General features: G+C 46.6%; 1 protein-coding gene across 6 annotated transcripts in view; it reads right to left on the bottom strand.

Annotated features, from left to right (window-relative positions):
- CDK19 (cyclin dependent kinase 19) overlaps positions 1-24,187 on the bottom strand; it is a 1,825,462-nt gene that overhangs the window by 1,432,261 nt on the left and 369,014 nt on the right. For all 6 annotated transcript variants that reach the window (XM_069607768.1, XM_069607765.1, XM_069607766.1 and 3 more), the window contains one exon: positions 5,905-6,015. In XM_069607768.1, coding sequence (XP_069463869.1) covers positions 5,905-6,015 — 111 coding nt within the window. The remainder of the gene's footprint in view (positions 1-5,904; positions 6,016-24,187) is intronic.

A 24,187-nucleotide genomic window follows, 5' to 3' on the forward strand; every position in this document is an offset into this window, starting at 1 on the left:
CGAGATCCGAGCCAACTGGCCCTTTAACGGTTCAGGAGCAGAGGCTATGAGCGCCGGGACCTCTTCCCATTGATGGCAGTTGTAACTTGCCAACAGGGTGGTGGAGTTTGCAATCCTTGCTTGGTAGGCGGACGTTGAGGCTACCTTCCTGCCAAACCCGTACAGTCTTTTGCTCTCCTTGTCGGGAGGAGCTTCTGACGACGATAAGGGTGTCCCAGCCCTCTTCCGAGTGTTGGTAACCACTAGGGAGTCTGGTTTAAGATGTCCTCTTATATAAAGAGGGTCAGACTGGGCTGCCCGAAAAAGTTTTTCGACTCTGGGGTTGACGGCTCTGGTGAGGTTAGGATTCACCAGGGATGGATCTATTCTACGTTGGATGGATTTAAGGATAGGGATGGTCTGAGCGACCGGCCTCCTCTCTCCCACCAACTCTTCTGCGAAGTCCCTTTCCTCCTGTACACCGTGGGTGTCGATGTGAAAATGTTCTGCTGCGCGAGCGAGAACTTCATTAAGGAGGGGCTGGTTATCAACTGGCGAGTCGGTAACTGGGGCTTCGCTCTCTACCGGGGAATCTACTCTGTACATTTCCTGCTCATCTTCTACCTCCTCCAGGTCCTCATCATCCGCATAGTATTCAGTCCCGGTTTGTTCCTCCATAATTGTAAACTCCTGATCCCCTTCAGGGAAAGGCTGTCCTTGGTATCTGGGGTGTGGAGTAGAGTATGGAGTAGAGTAAGGCTGCACCTGGAAGGGTTCAGGTCTTTCGAACCGGGCCTTTTTACTTAGGGGGATAGGATCAGAGGAGCCTGTGGGTGTGGCCCCTTGAGGGTCATACGAAAGGAAATGTTCTGGGTTTTTGTCATAAAAATCAGCTAAGGAAGACATCCTTGACATGACCCTGTCTATGTCTTCACTGGACCATTCTTTGGAACAGGGTATGAATTTAGTAGGCAACTTAGAGGACTTATCAAGGGTACCCTTGCTGGATGTTGATGTCCCAGTAGATTTATGTTTGTCTGTCTGCTTAGGGTGGAAGGATGGTCTTACAGGAGTGGAAGGCTGTGCTTTCCGCTGTTTCCCCCCCTCCCCGTGCGTGGAAAAATGTTTTCCCTGCCCCTTGGAGGCCCCAGGGACTTTCGACGCCTGGCGTCGAGGGTCTGGAGAGGTATCTTGTTTCGAGCGTGGGGCCTCGCTGATGTTAACTGCGGCCTCGGTCTCCTGGATCGCGGCCTGGGGGTGGAAGTCGTCTTTGTCTTCCGACGATCGAACTTCCGTTAATCTAGGGAGCGAGGCACTCTTGGCAAGAGTGGATGATTGCCTTGCGTCATGAGGCGATCTCGATCGAGAGCGCCCAGAGGACACCGAGTCGGACCGTTCTATCTGTGCCTCTTTCCGAGAAGTCGACGTCGTCGAGGTTCGGTTGGACTTAGTGTGCTTAGTGTGTGTAGGGTGTGTAGCGCTTGCGTCGCCGGGGGTCTTCCCCATAGCCGCCCTGCCGGACAACCTTCCGAGGTCGGGGACCTGCGCTCGGCAGTCTTTCGACGCCGTAATGCCCTCGCCGTCCGAAAGTACGGCGTCGCTGCCATCGCTGAAGGCGCCCTCCGCTGCCATGGCCGCCTGCCTGGCGTGGTGGGCCCAACGCTTTGTCGAACGGTCCTTAAGTGTCTTAGGCTTAAACCTACTACACGCTCTGCAGTTCGCTTCGGGGTGGTCCCTCGGCAAGCAGAGATTGCACGTGGCGTGCCTGTCGACCCAAGGGTATTTGCGGTTGCACTTGGGGCAGAATTGGAAAGGGGTACCCTCCATACGCACCTTGAGGCAGCGGGCTGGTAAGTGTAGGAAATATATAAGGTGTACCTATATACCAAGAGTGAAGAGTATGTACCACCCCCCACTCTCCCTACTTGCAGGGCCGAGGCCAGCGGCCTACTAGGCCCGGGCCGAGGCCAGCGGCCTTCCGAGGCCCAGATCCGTCGTGCAGCAGCCGACGGTCGATGTCTTCTCCAGCCGTCGTCGAGTGTCGAGGGTCGACGTTGGGGTGGGGAAGGATGTCAATAAATAATTTTAAACTTCTATAATTAGCAAAAGTATGGCTAAGGCCAGGGGACTCCGCAAGATGCTTCCGACCAGTATGGCGGAAAAAAACAATCTGAGGATCCCAGACGCGTGAGGGATCTTGGGTACAGTGGACGTCACACTAGGGATAGTATTACTGGCACGCCTGTGTCGACGCCCATTTTCGAGTTTCGAAAAACAAACTGTAATACTCCGCAGCTTCCACTAGATGTCGGCCTATGCACAGCATGTGATCTAAGCAGATTCCACAAGCCTCAGAAACATGGTTACAAAAGGTCTGGTCGCAAATGACCATGGAAAAGATAACACATAATCTTCAAGGAACGCAAGAGTCCTTCACAAAAGAATGGTGAGGAGTAGTAGATTATCTACAATCAGACTATATGGCTCAATGGTGCCCGCACACCATTAGAATTACGGACTTAGTCACCTCATAGTTGACCCCGAGAACAATAGAACACTGAGATCTCTTCCGGAAGGGGGTGGGTTGGGGAGGCGGGATGGGATGTTTGGGGGAAATGTTGGTTTTTGTGACATGGTTAATATGTGAAAACAATAAAAATAAGTTTTTTTAAAAAAAGTCACTATGTTGCACTAAAATGGACCACGGGAACAGAGGCCTCTTCAAAATACCTTAGTTCTTATCTTTGAGTGCTCAACAGTTTGAGCCCGGCTTCTAGGTGCTTTTTTGCTGCTGTCAAACTCATATCAAGATATTTCAAGTCACATGCTCCTAATGGTGAGCTGGCATCAAGTCCAACGATGTAGGGGCTTCCATTGGGTCGAGCCAGACTTTGTGATGGTGAAGTCGATGGCTTCCAACACTTTGGGATGCGATTGAGAAGGTGGATGGTGCTTCTGCTGGCTTGAGTCTGTTCCAGACAAGGGAGTATATGACTGCCAGCAGGTCGAGTTGGAGTGTGAATCAGTTGGTTCAGAGTTGGGCAGGTAATCAAGTGGATCTATGCGCTCTGCTGCAATGGGTTGCGTCGGCATCAGGTTGGTCTGCAGTAGCAGCAAGTGGTCCGAGGGGTTGCAAAGTGCCAAAAGCAGCCCTTTGGGTCCAGTGGCATCTCAAAGTGCATCCAGCGCAGTCAAGCCGTCTTACGCAGATGTCTTGAGCTGATGAAATGGGATCCTAGACGATTCTGGACTTCTAGGTTGCTGCGAGGCTCAATCCATGGTCTCCAGTACAAGATGAGTCCTTTAGTTCTGCACTTCCACTCCAGGAAGTTGGTTGGCACCTGCATGGGGTCCTTCATCTCCAGTGAACATGATACTGGTTCCAGAGCAGCAGCACGCAGATAGGCCTCGGTCCACAGCAGTTCACCCACACTATTCTGTGGGGATGGTTAGGGAGTAGAGCGTGACTCTGCCTTGGAGGCCTTCTGACTTCACCTCTCTGGAAGAGGACTTTGGGATAGGTTGTATCACCAACAGCGGTCCTTCTTCTTGTATTGAGACTCTGAAGGTGAATCCAAGAAGGAAGGTGTTTCCTCTCCAGATAAAGGCGAAATGTCACAGAGAATTGGTCCAAAGCAAACCTGCTCTAAGGGGTCCAATCCAGGGTGTTGTAACAAGTTCCCTTTGCCTTTTGAAATCAATCCCAGAGTGCTTTGTCCTGAAGGGAATGGTGGGGAGGCAGGAATCTGCAGAGTGCCCCAACAGAAATCACAATAGTGGGACCCCTCACTCAGCCTACCGCTCTTATCTGGCTTCCCTCCACCTCCTTTCCATATCTGTAGATTTCAAAAGGACTCCAGTGGTCAGTAACCTGATGCGAGTGTGGCTTTGCTATGGCAGTGCTGCCTTTGAAGCACTGAACTCCCAGGTTTCCTGGGAAGGTATTACCCATCTTGCAGGGGAATCAAAAAGGAAACTTCCTGGCCATTGCCCCATGTGGCTTATCCAGGCCAGATGGCTAGCACACATTAGCCCTGTCAAGGAGAAAGCTCTGCTAACAATGCGGACACTACTATGATATGAAATCCTGGGGCTGTATAATAGTGTGACACTAAAAGCCACAATGCTGTAACCAGGAATGGCTTATATATTCCACTTTTGACAAGCCACCAAGCTGACAGGTTTACACAATTATTAAAATGTATATCAGAGGTGCAGGCATTTAAAATGCAACCCTGCCTGTAGTTACTTTGTGTGCTAGTAGCTGTCAGGAATGCACTTGTGATCTTTGAACCTGCCCTATGCCACTACACAACTGGTGCTGTGGGTGTCAGGAGACTGTCTCAGCCAAGGTAGCAAAAACAGATGTTTGCACTATAATTTTGGCTCAGAGATTTTATGAAAGGGGGTGTCTGATTAGCAGACCTTCCTTTCAGAAACAGACATATCCACATCAGTTTATTTACTTTTTTTAAAAAAAAAAAGCAACATCTTTGATACCCTCAAAAATAGCAATCAGCCACACGACGTGTAGCTCAGAAAATGTTGAGTGGGTGTTGAATGAAAGCTGAGTGGGGGTGGCAGTTAGGTGGCTCCTGTCTTTAAGGTAATTACAAGGCCTTTGGCATTATTCTCTCATGCCTGAAGCAATCGTTATAACGATCAAATGCATAATGGGTAATGGGTAATTAGGTCACAAATAAAAAGTACATGGGTCACTGCTGAGTAAACACTGTGTTCCACGACTGATTGTGTTGCAATATATTGGTAAATTGGTTCACTAGAAGGGTTACTTTACCACATTGCACTGAAAACACAATATTTGTGTATTTCCTTTAAAGAATGTGAGAAAATGTGTTTTTACAGACCTGAGTATTAGGGTCATTACAAATCTCCCCCTAGACACCATAAAGCTTCAGTCATTCCTCTCTTTGGATTCTGAAAGGGGCTGTTGGCATTGCTATTACCAAGACTCAGGCTGGTCTATTATGTCTGGGCTATTTTTATAAAAGTTTTTTTATTTTCTATTTAAGTTCGTCCTCTTATTGATATTTGATGTGGAGTTTTTTGTGTTTCTTTAAAACTGCTTCACAGATGAAAAAACCTTTTTAATTTCATTTCTCTATCCACAGGATTTTTTAAAAAATGTTTTGATTAAATATATGTATTTGTTTTGTATCTCTAAACAACGACAGGTGTTGTTTCTTTGAGGTAAGTCTGAATACTATGTTTGCACATCTTGGAACACAGTGTTGGATGATACCAAAAGTCTTTTAATTCAGCTCTCCTATGTCTTCTATGAACTGGTCTTTTTAGTTTTCTTTTCAGGACTTATGAGTGCCTGCCCAGCCCTGATGAAAGTGGTTTCAATTTGTTAGTGCCACTGAAACCGGTAGGCTTTTTGGCTTTTTTTCTTGCACCAAACCATCCAGACGAGTGATAAAATTCCGAAACTCGGTGGAAGTTTTTTGGTCTGTGATCCTCCTTGAGAAAAACAACACGAGGACCTTTCAAACTTTGAACTGAGTCCTGAAAAGAAAACTAAAAAGACCAGTTCATTTTAGAGAAATTAAATAAAAAAGGTTTTTTCATCTATGAAGCAGTTTTAAAGAAACACAAAAACCCTCCACATCAAACATCAATAGGAGGACGAACCTAAAATAGAAAATAAAAAAACTTTTATAAAAATAGCCCAGACATAATAGACCAGCCTGAGTCTTCTAATGTGTGAACATAAAGGGTATACTCAGGTGTGAGACCCTCCCTCGGTCCTTTGTAGTGTCAAGTATTGCTATTACCAAACCAGGGCATTCTGCCCTCCATATCAGCAGATAAAGGTTTTTGATATATGCTAAATCTGTTTACCCCACATACAGAGATTATGCTATCACAAACACACACAAACATTACACATATCTTGCTTACCCACAAATCATGTTCTGCATAATCAAAGAGCAGCCACACCTTCCTGTCACTGTGGGAAAGAAACACCTTCTGCAACGCAATCACGTTGGGATGCTTCAATTCTCGCAGCAACTGCAAACAAAAAGCAGAAAACACCTTATCACTTTTGAGACTTTGACCAACGTAGGTTTTCCTATCACAGTAAGATTTTCATCTTGTGATACAATGAAGAGACTAATTTGAATATCTGTATTATAGGTTTACATCAATTTAGTACAGCAATTCTGAAATCCAAATTGTTTAAGTCGATATCGTATTGGGTGTTGGAGATTCAATGATGCTGCAGTTTGCCACGCAAATGAGACTGTGTTTGGCGTAAAACCAACGTGTTTGTCAGTGATATTCAGCCATTCATGTTCCTTGCTGTGTATAGGTTTACAGAACAGTATTTTGCCAATGGCAATAGCAGGATTGTTGTGTTTTTAGAAATATGTTGATATGCTTTCAAGTATAATTTGAAACGACACACTTATTTGGGACAATGTAGATGCTTTTCTATTTTCTTATCTCTTTGTTTTTGTTTTTTATCAAAAAAAGTTTTCAAAAGAAGAGCCACAGGTTTTCAAAATAACAAGCCTATGTGTTTCACAGCAAATGTTCTTTCTCTGGACTCTTAGTGAATTAATTGTTTCTGACACACAATGGTTGTGCAAACAAATGTTGTGCAATACAATGGGCCTTATTATGAGTTTGCCGGTACAGTAACAACAGTACCGGTAAGCTTGCCGGTACCGTTGTTACCGGACCAGCAAACTACAAGGTCTGCTCGCGGGTGGCAGACCAGAACCCGCGAGCCGACCATGTCGGATGCACCGGCACCATCCACGAATGGTGCCGGTGCATCCGGCCTCCCCATTCTCATTAAGTCCAATAGGACTAAATGGGAATGGGGAATCATTTTTTCCGGCGCCCAGGAATGGGCTAATCCCGGGTCCGGCGAGCCGTAATGACCCAGTAATTGACCATTCCCGGGCGCCAGGAAAAAAATTATACCGCTAACTACCGCTGGAATTTCTTACTTATTACTGGGATTCGGCATGGATGAAGCCTGATTTTCACAATCCAGTTGTAATGATTTGGAGAGCATAAAAAACACAAATGTCACAATGGAAAATTGAACACCTTTTATTATATTATATTATACAAAACAGGATGGCTTGGTGAGTGGCCTAACCTGGAGAGGGGAATCAACACAAGCATAAGTGGAAGGTTCAAGTAGAACAGTGGAGCTGAGATTGAGATATCATACTTGCTTCAACACCTCGTCTATTTTGGCCTGAGGCCCCGAGTCAAAACCTACATAAGCATTTTTGCCCAGGCAGGTGTCCCTCAAATAAAAAAAACGTATTGGGGGCTTCCCCACCCCAAAAGGTCTCCCTCACAATTTACAGTACTGCAAGTTGATCCAGCACACACCGCCTTCTGGAATGGGTTGGCTGCCATGCTATTTCATGTTGGATCAACACCTTTCGCCTAGTCGGAAGAGTTGGCTGTCTGTGTACCTCTCACTCCCTAATGAGTCCTCCTGGATAGAATTTGTCAGCTTCTTACTTGGGACTTAAGTATCAAGAGCTCTTTAATTGGACTGATGGGGATTACCAATGCCACCAGGATCTGGGCTATTTCTCTGTCTCTTCCTCTCCTCTTTTGCTTTCTCTCGTTCCCAGAGCTTTATTCGCTACCAGTATCTGGGCTCAGGTCAGCAAGGCTGGTATGCCCCTGTAACCTAGTCTCTCTACACTGCAGGCCCTAGTGCTCTCTAAACATGCCAATTGGTACTCCCAATACTTTACTATGGCTCAGTTGGCTTGACCAATGTCGATTCTCTAGTCCTCTTTGTCCTCCTCCTGATCTTGCTTTCCTCCTCCAACTCCAAACTTTCCATTGTTGTCTTACTCTATTCTTCCTTCAGATATTTCTCTTGCTACTCAAACTCCAAACCTTCTCCAATTCTGCTCCCCGTTTTCATCTTTTCTTCCACATCTTGATTTCCATCCTCCAGCTCCTACCTCTCCCTCTCCATGCATATCATTCCTTCCTCCTGTATCCTGCTTTTCCTTTGTCTCTATAATACAAGCTCCCAGGATCAACATTCTCCCCACAGCCAACTTGTGAATACTATACTCCATAGTGTGATTGGGGAAACAAGCGCTCTGATTGGCTCTCCTTTTCCTTACTGGGTTTCCCTGGACTTAAATGGCCCTGAGCCCTTAGGTCCACCTCCTCCCCTTGTAACATGACTCTCCCTTCCAGGTGAGGGAAGGTTTGCACAGGTCAAAGTAATTTACCTACTATTTTCTCCTTGAATTATTGATCCACTTGAAAAGTTCATGTGGATCTGAATCTCCTGTCTCTGATTGTATGCTTTTAACTGAATTCGTGATTCATGTCTCCTTCTGTTTACAAGGAATTAGGAGCTGTGGGTCGTGGACCGCTGTTTGCAGATCGCCGGCTACAGGGCAAGTGAAAGGGGTCTTTGAAGAGCACACCATACACTGCTGCCAGGGGCCACCTTGCAAAGCGGGCGGCATCCCTGCCCGCCACTAGCTACTTGCAATGGGTGTCTGTCACACCATGCAATTGTGACAGGTGAACTAGATATACAGCTAAAGTATCTTTCAGAACGTCAATGTCCACTCACCTGGTTTCCAGAGGCCCTCTATCCTACATCTGAGAACTAAAGCAAGCCGGATTACGGTACAGCTTCTACCAACAGATCAATGCCAAACTGGTTCTAGGCCAATACAAATCTAGCAAGCCATCTAAATTGCCACCAGCCGCAAAGCACTTGATTGTATTTGTAATAATGTATTTGTATTTATTGAAGTTTGGGGCGTCATTTCTATCAGAAAGGACGTACTGTGACAGGGTCAGGGATCTGACCCTCTAATCCTGGGGCAGGATGCATAACACAGGGTTTCCAAAGACAATCCTGCCCTAGAGGTGGGGTGTGGGAGTTGAAAGGGTCCCAGTCTCTGTCCTTTCTGCATGTGCCTGTCACTTAATTGATATTGATATTTTATTTCTATCGCGCTCGTACACAAGTGTTTCAGAGCGCTGGCAAGGCAAGGGAGCGGTACAGGGGAGAACAAAACAGCGATCTTACTCGGCCCAGTGACATTGAGAACGCGAAAGTGCATGGGAGAGTGGGAGGGGAAAAGTGCATGGAAGGGGGGAGAAGTGGAAAGTGCGAAGCAGAGGAGAAACAGATAAATAACAATAAATAAATAATAAAGGCAACAAACAGTGGTAGTGCAGCCAGCAATTTGCAACTGCTAGGTTTAAGGCAGCAGACAGGGTAGGATCTGATGAGTCCGGGAAGAAAAGGGGGTGGGGCCTGTGTGGGTACAGATACAGACCCCAGTGCAAGGGGTGGCCCGGAGGCAGTGCGGGAGGGTGGCGGGGTGAGCAGGTACCTGGGCCCGGAGGAAAGAGGGTGGCCAGGTGCACAGTGCCAAGAGAGAACAGATCAGCAGGGGAGAGGGGGAGCAAAGGCAGAAGAAAAGAGGAAGGTCTGAGGTGCTTCCGGAACCGGAGATGGTTCTCCTCAAGTTTTAGAGTGGCAGGGAGGATGTTCCAGAGCGAGGCCCCAGACGAAGACAAGAGATCTACCCCCAGCTCGTTTCTTTGAAAAACGACTGACCCTGAGGGAGTTGGAGATAGGGGAACGAAGAGCTCGAGAGGGGAGGTATTTGCAGAGGGATAGCTGAAGGTATTTTGGACCCAGGCCCCAGAAAGCCTTGTGGACAATGCAGAGGGTTTTGAATTGAATCCTTGCATCCACTGGGAGCCAATGGAGAGATTTCAGAGCTGAAGAGATACGATCCCAGGGCTTGAGGCCAAGGCCAAGTCTCGCAGCCCTGTTCTGGATTAGTTGCAGAGGGCGGAGAGTAGAGGCAGGTAGTTTAGAAAGAGGCTGTTACAATAGTCCACCCTAGAGAGAACCAGAGCTTGGGATACCATGAGCTTCTGGGGGAAGGAGAGGAAAGGCAGAGTACCTCTGAGGAGGTGCAGTAGGAAATTTGACTTTTTAGAGACATCAGAGATGTGGGCGGAGAAGGAGAGTGTGGAGTCAAAGATGACCCCGAGGTTCTTAGCCTCGCAGGTGGGGGTAGGAGGAGGGCCAAGGGAGGCCGGCCAGAGAGTGAGGGGAAAGGATGGTGAAGGTGTACCGATGAGGAGGATCTCCGTCTTGCTGGCATTCAGCAAAGATCATTGGCGGCACACCAATCTTGAATGGCAGTTAGGCAATCAGAGATGAGAGAGGGAGAGGAGGTGGCAGAGGGCAGCCTGAAAATGAGTTGAGTGTCGTCAGCGTAGCACTGGAAATTTGAGTAGAAAGTGTCAATGCAGTGGGCGAGAGTTGCCAGGTATTGGTTGAAAAGCCAGGGCGAGAGCTTCGACCCCTGGGGAACACCACAGGTAGAGAGGAAGATAGATGAAAGGAAGGACCTAAGTTGGACCTGGGAGGGTCGATCTGAGAGGAAAGAGGTCAGCCAGGCCAGAGCATGATCAGTGATACCCAGGTTTTCACAGAGACGGTTGAGCAGGATGGTATGGTTGACAAAATCGAAGGCAGAAGAAAGATCGAGGACGAGGACAGAGGGAATGTTAGAGTCAAGGTTGGAGAGCAGATCTTCACAGATGTTCAGGACAGCAGTTTCCGTGCTTCTGGCAGCTCTGAAGTCAGACTGGTGGTCATGGAGACAGCCAACAGAATTGGAATTAAGGTTAAGCTGAGAGATGGCCAACTTTTCCAGGAGTTTGGCCAGAAAGGCAGTAATGGAAATTGGGCGATAGTTAGCTGGACAAGAAGGATCAGCTGTGGGTTTCTTGAGAAGAGGATGCACAAGGGAGTGCTTCAGAGGGGAGGGGAAAGATCCTGAGGCAAAGGAGTGGTTGCAAAAACCAGAAAGGGCCAGAGCAAGGGTGTAAATGTGGTCCTTGATGGTTTTAGAGGAACAGGGATGAACCTCTTTTGACGAGGCTTTCATAGATCGGACTTGTCTAGCGACCTCGTCAGGGGAGAAAAGAGGAAAGGACGAGGAGGATGGTGGGGGGTGGCTAAAGCAGGGTCAGCAAGCACAGATGGATAGGGGAGCGGAGGGGTGTGGGTGGAGAGGGTAGACAGGATGTCCTGGGTTTTTTAAATGAAGTGAGAGGCAAGGGCATTGCAAAGAGCCTGGGAGGCAACAGGAGGGGTAGAGACTGCAGCATGGTTGCCCAGCTCCTTGCAGATTTTAAAGAGTTCGGCCGAGTTGTTAGATGCCGCAGAGACACGAGCTTGAATGTGGACTCTCTTCTTGGTGAGGACAGAGAGTCGGTATTGCTTTTGTAGAAGGCGACAGGCCAGTTTGTCAGAGGATGAACAGGAAGTCCTCCATTTCCTCTCAGCCACCCTACACTTATGTTTAAGTGTAGCTAGGTCAGAGTCATACCAGGAATTGCACTTGGCTTTGGACTTAAAACGGATCCTCATGACAGGGGCAAGAGCATCAAGAGTATCATAAATTGAAGAGTAGAGCAGAGACAGGACTGTGTCAGGATGTGAGACAGCCAAAGGTGGGGGCAGGGCGGAGAAAGTGGCGGCAAAAGCCTCAAGTGACACACGCTTCATGGGCCCGATGTCTGAGAAGGTAGGTGGCAGTGTTGGGGTAGGCTTGGCTTGGGGGGAAGAGAGGGAGAGATGAGAAGAGAGGAGGGAGTGATCACTCCAGGAGAGAGGAGTGGTCAGAGGGAGGGAGAGGTCAGAGGAGATCAAGACATTGAGTGTGTGCCCTGCAGACTCAGTCGTGCCAGAGGGGAGGATGGACAGGGAGAGGAAGTCGCAGAGGTCACAGAAGAGTACAGAGGAGGAGCAAGGAGAGTCTAAATGTATGTTGAGGTCACCGAGGAGGAGTTGAGTGGTAGAGGCCAGGAAGGGAGGAGGAGAGGTCTGCCCACTCAGAGAGAAATGAGGTGATTTGACCAGGAGGCCGGTAGACGGTTGACACAGTAAGAGAATGGGTAGGCGAGAGAGAAAGCCTACAGACAAGGCATTAAAAAGAGGAGTAGGTCTGAGGCAGGAATCCACTCAGAAAAGATCAGGGCTACCCTCCCCCCACCGGACTGTGAGTATCTGGGTGCTGAGAGGATCTTGTAGCCATCAGGGTGGAGAGTGTCAAGGCTTGTGACAGAGCTGGCCATGAACCATTTCTCAGTAAGACCAAGGATATCAAGGCGTAGTTCTTCAGGGAGGTGGCAGATGTCAGAGGAGTGTTTGGCAGCAGAGCGAGAGTTGAGAATCCAGCCATACCAATCATTATTATTTATGTGGGATGCATGGATAGGATCCACCTAAGAATTCACAGAAGGAGTCAAGCAGGCAGCTAAGGTGTTTGCCTTTAGGCCATCACAACCAGCAAGTCAGATTTTAGACAGGAGGTGTTACTGATCTCCACTGACAACCTTGAGGCTCAGGGCATGGGCTCCAGAGGAAAATGCCTAGAGGAGACAAGAGGGAGGGATGGCCCTTAGTGAGCCCATTTGCGGAAATACTAATGAAAAATCCTTCAACCTTCTTCAAGAGTTAGTGCATTCTCAATGTCATCTGTGACAGAACATAGGAATCAAACTTAGGAGACAGAGGACGTCCCGGCTTACAGTGCTTTTACAATTGAATGACGTTAAGTGGGACTTGTAGAAGGTAGATGAGGAGGACAGATAATGGGATATAGAGTCCTGGGATGTATGTGAACAGTGGGATACCTGTAGCTAGAGCACCTCAATGGGTCTAGTGCCATGGTATACACAATTATACAAATCCACATAGTAACATATGATACAGTTGAATGAAAGCATAAGATATTATAATCAGTGTGGACTGGAGTCCGATGGGGAGGAAGGTGGAAGTCTCCTCCATAGGGCAGCAGGTCGAGCTTGGTCTGGTTTTGAAGTGTTATAGAGATGGGATAGCTTTAATATCTGAGGGCAGTGCATGCCAAACAGACTGGAGCAAGTAAAGAGAATGAGCAAAAGTGGAAGGAGGAATGGAGGAAAGGTTGACGAGGAACATGTGGTGAATAATGGGGTATACAGGGAGATGGAGACTGTAAGGTATAGAGGAGCAAGGCCATGTGGAGATTTGAAGAATATAAGCAGGAATTGAAAGAGAGCAATTCTGCATTGAGAATCAGCAGGCAAAGTGGTGGCATGAAGAGATGGGGAGGATAGGAATAAGTTGCAGCTGGTCAGAGTACCAAAGTTCAGGACTTTCTTGAGGGTAAGAGAAGGAGTGGAGGGGGAAGACCAATGAGTAGGCCACAATAGCAATTAGGTTTATTGAGAATAAGAGTAGACATTAAAGATTTGGTTGAGTTGTGGGTAATATGGGAGCAATTATTGTTATTGTTGAGGAGGTTGACTCTCGGAGACATGGTGATAACCATATTGAACTGTTGGAGTCTCAGGTCACTGTCAAAAAGGAAGAAGGAGTGAGGATATTCAGTGAAAAGAAGGTGGGAGATTGAGTGTAGCTTTGGAGGAAGGGGGAAATATGAGCTGTTATAAAAGAGGTCAGAATCAGACAGCGTAATGCCCTACCATGGAGAATGTCTGTGAGGCAGTTGGTAAGGTTTTGAGGGATGACTGAGGTGAAGGATGGAAAGCAGAAGAAAATCTCTGTGTTTGCAGCCAAGAGATGGTTGTTAACGCTGAAGGAGGAGATGAGTTTACTCAGTATAGTGGTGTAGAGAGTGAAGAGGATTGGGCCAAGGGCTTGTACTTGGAGAATGGGTGCTGCGACAGCCAAGGAAGCTAGGGGCCTGGAAGTGGGAGGGATGGTCCACAGCCTCAAAGGCAGCAGAGAGATTAAGTAGGGCAAAATGTAAGAGAGGGTAGAGTTGTGGGCTGTGGTTAAGAATTTACATGGGTGAGTGCTGTTTCTGGAGAGTTTGTTCTCCTGAATACAGATTTTAAGGGATCACAGATATAGTGGTTCTCCAGGTAGGTGACAAAGTGATTGAACATGACTCGCTCAAGCATCTTGGGTGGTCGGGTAGAGGGAGGCAAGTCTTAAAAAGGATGGGTTGCTGGGGTCATCAGTGGGTTTATTAAGAGTGATGGCAGTGATTGTCTTATAGAAGACGGCGAAGATGCCAGTGGAAATATAAGTTTGTAGAGGGAGGAGAGCTGCAGGGGAAGGATGTGTGCAAGTTCCTTAATTATTTGACAAGCTAAAGGGACAATGGGTTCACACAGATCTGAGGATTGGTAGGAGATCAGCAAGGTATATAGGGCTGATGTATGAAAGAAGAGAGGGTGCAGGTGATTGGAGGCAGCAAAAAGGAGGGATGAAGTGGGAGAGACAGAAGGGTTAAAAGCATATGGGGTCAACGTAGGAAGACACGTTACCTGCAAGAGAAGGATATGGAGATTTTCTGGAGGAGAGGGCATAACCCAAAATGCTCATATAGAACTTGTGAGGATGTTAGCGAAGGGATGATATGAGTTCTATTTAATAGAACGATTTGGCTAAGCCAAGGCCAGTAGTAAAGGTAAGGAGAGAGTCTTTGAAGGCAGCAAAGAAGTAGAGGGTCAATATGCCAGAGGCATAGTTGGATGCACATGGATGTCTTCAGTCGCCGGATGACTAGTTATATAGCACAGTGTTGGTCAAATGAGTTGGAAAGTGTGTCACTGAACTGAGTTAAGGGTAGATCAATGATAGGGGCAAGCCGAGGAGAACGGGCTTGTAGGGAGGAACTAACTTGGCTAACAAGGGACTGGTCAGAGAGACTGGAGCCAAGTAGTAATTACTGAGCCTTACATATGGTGGGGGGGAGGGGGTTGGAGGGGTTGCCATCATCCATCATGACCAAGTGGAAGTTGGCTGAGAAGGATGCAAGTAGTATGACTAGGTCCAAGAAAACGAGATTAGTGTTGCCCAGTGGGTGTTAAATATGGAGGATAATGAGAGCTGTGGGAGCTAGGAGTTTGACTGCTGTTCGCTCGAAGGAGGGGGAGGTAAGGGCAGTGTGGGGGGAGCAAGGCAGATGGCATGAGCTTGCTGACCTTGATGCCAACAGCCTTTTTTATAAATTCTGTGGGAATGTGAAAATATAATGAGGTCAGTATGTAGTGCAGCAAGGGTTGCAGTGTTATGGGGAGGTGTCCAGGTTTCAGTGATGGCCATCACAAAGAGTTGCCGCTACAAAAAGCAATGTGGACTCACTATAAAAGAAGGAGGTCGTCAGAATCTTGCACCAGTACAGGATCACTGTGAATGTCAAGTCTGCATGCCGCGGAAGCACAAAACCTGACATAGGAACCAGCAAACACAATATTGTATGCTCTACAGTAGCCGCTCCCTATAGAAGGTTGGTCATATGATACAGAACTCTGCTGCTGGAGGAAGAGCTTTTCACTAAGCTACTGGTACTGTGTCTTTAAGAAAATCTATATCAGCTAAGGCGAGGCGCAGAGCGCCTGCGTGGAGTCTCACGACAAGGCACTCACTCTTGAAAGGCTGAGTGTGAGGACGCTTGTCGTAGAATTCTGCTGCTGGAAGAAGAGCTTTTCACTAAGCTACTGGTACTGTGTCTTTAAGTAAATCTATATTAGCTAAGGCGAGGCGTGGAGTCCCAAGCCGAGTCCAGTCACTCATGAAAAGGCTGACTGTGAGGAGGCTTGTCGTAGAATTCTGCTGCTGGAAGAAGAGATTTTCACTAAGCTATTGCTGCTGTGTCTTTAAGAAAATCTATATCAGCTAAGGCGAGGCACAGAGAGCCTGCGTGGAGTCCCAAGCCGAGTCCAGTCACTCATGAAAAGGCTGAATGTGTGGACGATTGTCGTATAACTCTGCTGTTGGAGGAAGAGCTTTTCACTAAGCTACTGCTACTGTGTCTTTAAGAAAATCTATATCGGCTGAGGCGCAGAGCGCCTACTCAGAGTCTCAAGCCGAGGCCGTCACTCTTGAAAGCCTGAGTGTGGGGACGTTTGTCGTAAAACTCTGCTCCTGGAGGAAGAGCTTTTCACAAAGCTACTACTACTATGTCCTTACAAAAATCTATATCAGCTAAGGCGAGGCACGGACAGCCTGCGTGGAGCCCCAAGCCGAGTCCAGTCACTCGCCAGTCATCCGACTGCTGCCTCGTGTGGCTGAGGGACGGAGGGACTGGGCTTGGGGAATCAAGTGAAGTAAGGAGGATTACGGAGCTGATCGCGCTAAACTATGTCCAGGAAACATCTCAAATGCAGCTTGCTTGATGTGAATTCTGTTATTAGCGATCCTGGAGAAAAGACGCAGAGCCTGCGAAGCGGCTGCCTGCAACATCCCACCCAACAAACCCTGCGGCCGGTGAGTGAATCAACGAGTGATGTGGGGGATTAAATTGAAGAGTTGACAAATGGCTGTGCCAACTCAATCACGATGCAGGAAAATAGAAAGCCTTGTTCCCCCCGACCTCCCTGACTCCACCAAGCCGCTATAGACCTTCCTTACCCGTCATTGCGGGGGGTCTCATTCGGCCTCCAAAGATTTAATACCAACGACGTGTATGTTAGGAATGCCGCCCTCCGCAGTGACAGAGATCTTGCCAACTGTTTTACTCAGCGGATCCCCAGATCGGGAGATGGGGCTGTTGGGTGGATGCAGCGGTGCAATTAAGACGGATACCGCATAGCCAAAAACAAGCTTCTCCCCCTCCTCCCAGGTGCGGCTGTCTGGCCTGCAAGACCAACAAGAATTAACTATGGAGCCAGGGCCAGAGGGGGCGCCCCTCTTACCTCTATCCACACAGAGCCCGGGCAATCATAAAGTAGAGCCATGATACCTATAATAGATACTACGACCACTCAATGGCCTATCCTTCCCGCAGGTCAGGTGGAAGACACTACCACCCAAGCCTCTCAAACAACAGTAAGAGAGGAGGGGAGCGGGCTAACGTCAACCCCGCTTGCAGTCGCCCTGCCCTGCCAGCCGGGGGAAAAAGCCTTTTGTTCAGACCATTTGGTGAACCAATCCGAACTAAAAACCAAACCAACATGCCTGGTAACACAAGTACAGACCTGTCTTAACATGACAAAATGGAAATAGAGTGGGCTGAAAAGCACTAAAACCTTAAAAACGGTCTCTGAGTCTGCGCAAAAACTGGCTAGTATTAGTGGGTCCCAGGAACAAACAAAAAACAGTCCTTTAACATAGATAATAACTGATTCAAACCCCTCTCAGCTCAGAGAAGGTGAGCCTACCGACATGGAACACTTGGAAAGCTTTCTTGACAATGATTCAGCGGAACAGCAAGCTAGTCCATGGCACATGGCTGATCAAAGTAGATGGGCCAGAACCGCTGCTCAGAAAAGGCCAAGACTACACTCATCAAATGGGCAAGGGTTTGGCCGGACCTCTAGAGAAAAAAGAAAATTTTGTTCAGGGCTGGAGCTCTGCCTATGACAGAGTATGTCTGGCCCACCCTTCCTTTGACTACAATGCCTCAACCAGAATAACTGACGGCAAACAAGATACACGTTAAAGAGCACTGGACACTGAGGGTAGGGGATGTAAGCCATGAAAGATATGGCCGAAAACACTCTGAAGACCGTCATAGTGGGGATGTCCCCCTGGTTGCCCTCATAGCTACACCCACTAAGCAGACTATGCCTGAGTTCGAAAGCCAAAACCCCCCTAGTCTCGGTGTAAGAACCTGTGTCACCCTGGATGACACAGATCGGCTATCAACCCAAACCCAAAGGGCTGAAGCCATAAATGACACTCTAAAAGAACAATCCGCTTGTTTGGCAATTCCAGGATGATATTTAAAGAAGGTTTCATTACAGCCGAAAAAACACACAGCTGAAACTTGCGCTACTAACAAGCAGTTGACGGACGGCTGCTTATGCTGCTTTAAAGCTCTGCTCACAGAAACACAAAGGCTGGCCCAAAGGAAAACTACACAGCCCAAAACACTACAGGGAAGTGGCTCGGCTCAGGAGAGACCTAAAAAAGACAGCCAGAGAAGGGCCCTCGACTGTCCCCCCGAGAGACATAATGGAGGGAACAGCAGACACCCACCCTGAAGACAACGCTGAGAAGGGGAGGGCTATAGTGGAGAAGACACAACCGACTGTATCTACAGCTAACACAGCTGTAGATTTTACTACAGACATTGGAACAACAAAAGCCTTCCCACTTTTCAGCAGGAAAAGGCGAAGAACAGAGACAAGCCTCTTTCCCAATACACCCCGCCAGTTACTGTGGGCTAAACCAAAAAGCTTCTAAAATGCTGCAAAAAACCGGACCCACTCCAAGCTGAACGAGCTGACTCGGAACATGGAATCCAACGTAAAGAGCAAACAACAAAACAACAGAATGAAATCAGGTCAAGATCCCACAGAAGACAATAGGGACGAGGGAAAACCCCTGTGTGGAAGAGAGGAAATCTTGGACACGGAGGCTCTTACCACACTCTTAAACCTATCAACTTACAGATAACATCTCCACCTATTCAATAGCTCTGAACGACAGTCAGTCGGGTGTGAGCCTCGAACACAAGGAATGACCCAAAAGAATGTTCAACCTTGGCTGAAAGAAGAGACAGAGCGGTGGCCATAGCCTTGGCACAGGAACAAACCAGGGCAAAGGTTTTGAAGCACAAGGATGCTCACTGTGACCCTGACAATGCCCCTGATGGACCCCCAGGAAAAAAAAATCAATAAATTCCCTGAGCCCTGAAAACCAGATGTACACAATTGAGTCAGGGGGGAATGACTCTACAAGGCCATCTAATTGCTGGGCCAACATGGTCCAACCAAGGGGTAAGTTATTCCCTAAAAAGATGATCCATACCTCCCTAAAGTTTAACACTTTAATGTCTACGGTCGGGACCGAAAAGAGGGGAGAACCGGGAGTAGACCGCTGGGCAGACGCCTGAGACTGGAGCGAGTGGTTGACAAAGGGTTGGAGTTGATCCTGAACAGAAAGAATGTTCAGAGACTATGTCAATGTATCCTGACCCTTTGGCAAATAAACACAGACGATCTGGCGATCGTGGATTTGAAAAAAAAGAAACGGCTGGATCTGGTTCTTCTGCACCTGCATTCCACGGTAGTAAAAAATCTGATGCTTTCAGCAGCCCCAAGCTTCTTGCTTATGGGCTATGATCTGACAGACCTAATCGAGGAGAGTGGCAACTTCAACTTTAAATGGCAAGTAAAAACACTTAGCTCAGAAAGAGCAAGCTATGGAAGCCTTGCCACCCCCTTAAACAGGGACCGGCCCCTAGAAAGGCACCCTCAAGTTCCCTTGATGAGGACCACGGCTAAACTAGCCATCTCTAACTTTTGCAATATCATCGCCGCCTCCAAACATTCTGGGAATAAGTTGACGCAGACAATAAATAATTGTGATAGTGTGGTGGCGAACGACAACGTGGAGATACAAAAAAAACAAAAATCATCAAAATCGCAGGAGGAGGAAAACTGGTCTTGGTTGACTACCGCTCTATCATCCAATCCCTCACACTAGGACAATCCCCTGGTGAAGGGGGTCGGGGGGAGAACCTCATTTTCCTTTCATGGAACACAAGGGGCTTGTCCCACCTCTTTGCTAAAAGGGAGTGTAGTGCGTGTGCAAAATGAGCCAGAAAACATGGTGCAGATGCACGGCCATCTTGAATATTCAGTTCCATTCACCGCAATGAAAAAGCAATGAAAGCCTACGTTTTTATGGGCTCAGCAAGTAAACATGTATTTCTGCTGTGAAGACAAGGTCACATATTTATGCTAGATGACCAAGCCAGGGAGAATAGGCAGACCTGTTAATTCACATTATTGTGAAACTGTACATATTCATTATTATTATTTTTTCTCATTGTTTTTACATTGTTTGTTAAAACTTGTGTGACCTGTTAGATTCATGTGTTTCACTATTAGGATTGTTCATTTATTGTTTCCATTTTTCTGTTCAGGTTTTTTTTGTTGAGTTTATTGTATGCTGAATTTATTTAAGTCACTATGTTAGAAGTCTTTCTGATTTCAAATCGTTATAATTGTTCTTCTGAATCTCTTTGAGCTACTGTGTTAGAAGTCTTATTATGTGTTTGAAAAAATCCATGTTTTCTGTTTAATAAAATATAGAATTCATTTGAAATATAAGCTTTACCTACTTCTTTAGATTATACTTTGGATTTCAAGGGTAATTAATTTAGGATGTCTTAGATACCAATTAGTGAATAAGAATTAAATTCAGGATTTAGGTTAAAATTTTGGAACCCTTGTTTTGCACAAGCAGGGGAGAATAGTCATTGTATTGTCTGCCGAAGAACAAGCCAGAAAGGGAGTCGGAGCGCTCTGAAGGTGCAGTGATTGGGGTAATGGGAACCAAAGCAAGGAGATAAAATGGGTTTTTTTCTCCGCTTCTAGCTGGAATATTCCACTCTTTTTGCGCCTCATGCTTATTGTCTGCTCTTTGGCAGAGGGCAGCATGGTAACCCATGAGGGGCGGGGTTCCAAAGTAGTCCAATAACTAATTTTGCAAGAGTCTGGAGAGCATAAGTACGAGATCTCCACATGTGGCCAAGATAAAGCAAAACAGGTAGCTAAACTGGTCTGAGCTGGACTTTGTGTGCCGACAGGAAACCTGGCTACGTGATTGCCCGGTCTTGGATAGGTTCACACCAGTTTTGAATCCCGCTGTGAGGGACATGGCAGGCCGTCCACAAGCGGGATTATTGACTTTGATTAGGAACGGCATAGATTTTGAAGTAAGATCCCACATCATAACAGGACCCAACATCCAACAAACTGTACTGGGACCTAAGAAGGAAGGCCCACAAAGTCTAACAATCATAAACATCTACTGGAACCCGACACAGACCACCTCAAAAGAAATGCTTGAGGAGGTGGCACAAGCGATTGATGAAGCTTACAATCAAGTGGAGCCTTCAATCATACTTTGCGGGTATTTGAGCTCTCACTGCATTGACGACTAACAAAAAGCCACCCGAGACCACCTGGAAACCTCTAATGCCCAAACCCAGAGAAGAGTGCTCTGGTTGGACTTAATGAAAAGCAGGAACGTGCACATCATAAATGGCCAATTTGAAACAGCGGGGCGCGCCATCATTCCTGGGAAAGAGGTTCATAAGGTTCAGTTATATACTAAATCTTCATTTCCCGGGACCTGATTGACTCTCTAATAGGCCTGGAAGTGATGCCGACCACCTCCAGCGATCACAACGTCTTCAAAATGTCATGCTTTAATGACGCAGATAAAGAGAATCTACTTATGTCGGGTGACCTTGAGTTAGTAAATAACGGGTACAGATTGAGAATGAGGAGGAAGGATGTGCACCTAGCAACTCTTTCTCTTCAAGAGAAAATCACTGAATCTACTACTCTAAGCACACCATGGGCATTTAGCTATGTGCAAACATTGGCTCCCTTCCTGGTAAAAAACGGGTCTAAAGAGAAAAGCTATGGCGCTCCACTACACGCATACAATCGACTGATAGTTATAAGAAAAAGGGAGATGAGGAACTCTATACGATGGGCCAAGAAAGCCACTCCATCGGACTGGAAAATGTCAGTGACAAGGATTAAAAACACCTGTAATAGCTTACTTAAGGGTCATAAAAGTGCTATTATACAGCATGACGCGGAACAGATGCTGAAAACTATCCGTTCCAAAAACACAGTCGAAATGTGGGGCCTTTTCAATCAGGTGAATCAAGATCCCAACCTCTCACAAACAAATGGAGTGTCAGAGGCTAGTTGGACCGATTTTTTTAAAACTTTATATACCGCCCCCATGACGACCCAGGATCAACACAGCATGTACAAACCCCTTGGAGTGTGAACTTCGACCACGAAGACCTGATCCTCTTAATTGAATGCACACATCCCTCCCGAGCCCCGGGTCCTGATGGCCTTTCAAATCCATCATTGAAAGAGAACCAGGTGGAATGGGCCATAATGCTGGAGATAATACTGAAGACTGTGTTGAAATCCCCAAAAATTCCGGATACCTGGACGTCAGCCAATGTAGTACCAATCTTCAAACGTGGTAACAGGCGGGATCCAAACAACTACCGGCCCATTGCTTTGCTGGACGTACTAGGTACAATCTACGCAGCGCTCCTACTAAAGAGACTAAACACCTGGGCGAGTGTGGCTGGCCACTTTGACATCTTCCAGTCTTGTTTTTGTCCAAGGTCTGCGTACAGCCCCACCGATATGCACACTATCAATTCTGTGGCCCAACTAAGGTCTCTTCATTCCAACACCTCCATTAAAATATGCCTTAACGCCAAAGGGTGTTTAAGTAAAGCAATTCCAACAGAGAGAGGGGTAAAACAAGCGTGCCCCTTGGCACCGGCCCTGTTCAACCTGTTTATTTCTGATTTAAATAAATCAATGGAAAAGACCAGCTGCTTCCTGCGAGAATAGACAGGGTAAAGGTTCCTCGTCTGTTATGTGCAGATGACTTAGTATTCTTGGACCAAACTGCCATTGGCTTAAGGAGACAGCTACAGGCTCGAAGGGAGTACGCAATCTAACAATCTACAAATGAACACTGCAAAAACAAAGATCTTGATACTTAAGAAGGACAACCCACCAAAGGCGAAACACTGCTGATGGTTCTTGGGGACAGAAGAAATTGAAGTTGTGAAATCCTTTAAATATCTAGGGATGCACATCTCCAGCAGCAATGTGGAAACACACACTTGGACCTCCCTAAAGAGGAAAGCTACAGCTCTGGCAAACCAGGCACTGCCATCCTTCCTATTTTGGAGGTGGTCCAGATTCTAATCTATGGAGCGGAGGTCTTGCTCTGGTTCCCAAAAAAGCACTAAGCTATCCTAGAAGGAATCTTTTGGAAAAGGACACTGGGCCTCCCTAGATCAACTCCTATCCAAGTCATTAGAAGAGAGCTGGGACTATGTTCCCTAAAAGCAGCCACGGAATGGAAAAACTTGAACTTTTTCTGTAAATGCACAGACCCAAATGCACCACTGATGCTGGCAATTATAAGAACAGTGCCACTGAAGGATGATGGGAATGTGCTTGCCAACCAGGGAGTAGAACGTAAGGCTAAACTGGCTGAGTTCGGTGTATCACTGGAGATCTTCGTCGTACACCAGGGACAGTAAAGAGGAAGTGTCGACCTTGGACTGGATTACAACATTCAATGAAGTAAACAACTACAAGTTTTGGAACTCAGCAATCGAGCCCAGGAGCACAGGTAACCCGCCAGAATATCTAAAAAAGTTCCTGGAACCACTGTTCAGGGCTGACTTTATGAAAATATGGATGAATCTGCTTAAAACCAACAAAGTTCTATTAACCTGGGCAGACAGGAAATCATCTAATCCAGACTGCAGATTCTGTAAAATGTACGGGCAGACAGAAAATCTCTAGTTCTGATCACGGTTAACGCCTTGCATTCCGTAAATAGATGGTAAACACTTTGGCCGGTTTCTTGAAGCCTATTTAACCATAACTTCTGATGAGTGGTGGCCTATGTTGTTAAGAGCAGAGAAAATTGGCCTATCGCTCTCAGCTGTAAAATGTATAAGAGAAACATTAATGGAAGAGCACTGTGAATTGAAGTCAAAAAAATAATTCTGTGTTTTTCTTTTTTGTAAATTGGAGAAGATGGACCTGGACACTAAAACTGTGTCAATGTTAGATGAATTTTGCAAAAGCTTTAAATTAAACTAAAATGCAAAAAAATAAAATGAACTGTTCGCAGGTGAAGGTGATTCTCACCGTAGAATAAGCGGTGGTTATGGCTCATTATTTTCATGCCTACATCAGCAACGGAGCAGTGACCCCATGCATTTCCGCTTTTCCGCTTGGGCATTCATTAATTCCTGCTTTATTTCGATAGAAATAATTTACCATTAAAGCCAACGTGTACACAAACAAACAGAAACACAATCAAGGCTAATAGCACCAACAACTACACATTTTGCCCAATTAATACAATAAAATACAGATTGCCAATACTAATATAAAAACAATTATTGATCAGTACCAATCGAAAAAGGAAAGTGCTCATGTACATACAGTATATAAAGATTTTGGCTGTGGCATGCGTCAATCATCAATGACCATACATCTTTTCGGGCCCTCAAATCGGGTCGTCATTCTTTAATAAATAGATTAACATGGGCAGAGGAACACAATAAAAAGTATAATTGCAGTTATGGAAGATTGCCAAGTTTTGTTCTCCTATATTAGGCCTGTATCAAAAACCAATATGTGG

Source organism: Ambystoma mexicanum, chromosome 4q (assembly GCF_040938575.1).
Source record: "Ambystoma mexicanum isolate Mex_15411 chromosome 4q, UKY_AmexF1_1, whole genome shotgun sequence".
Classification (NCBI taxonomy): domain Eukaryota; kingdom Metazoa; phylum Chordata; class Amphibia; order Caudata; family Ambystomatidae; genus Ambystoma; species Ambystoma mexicanum.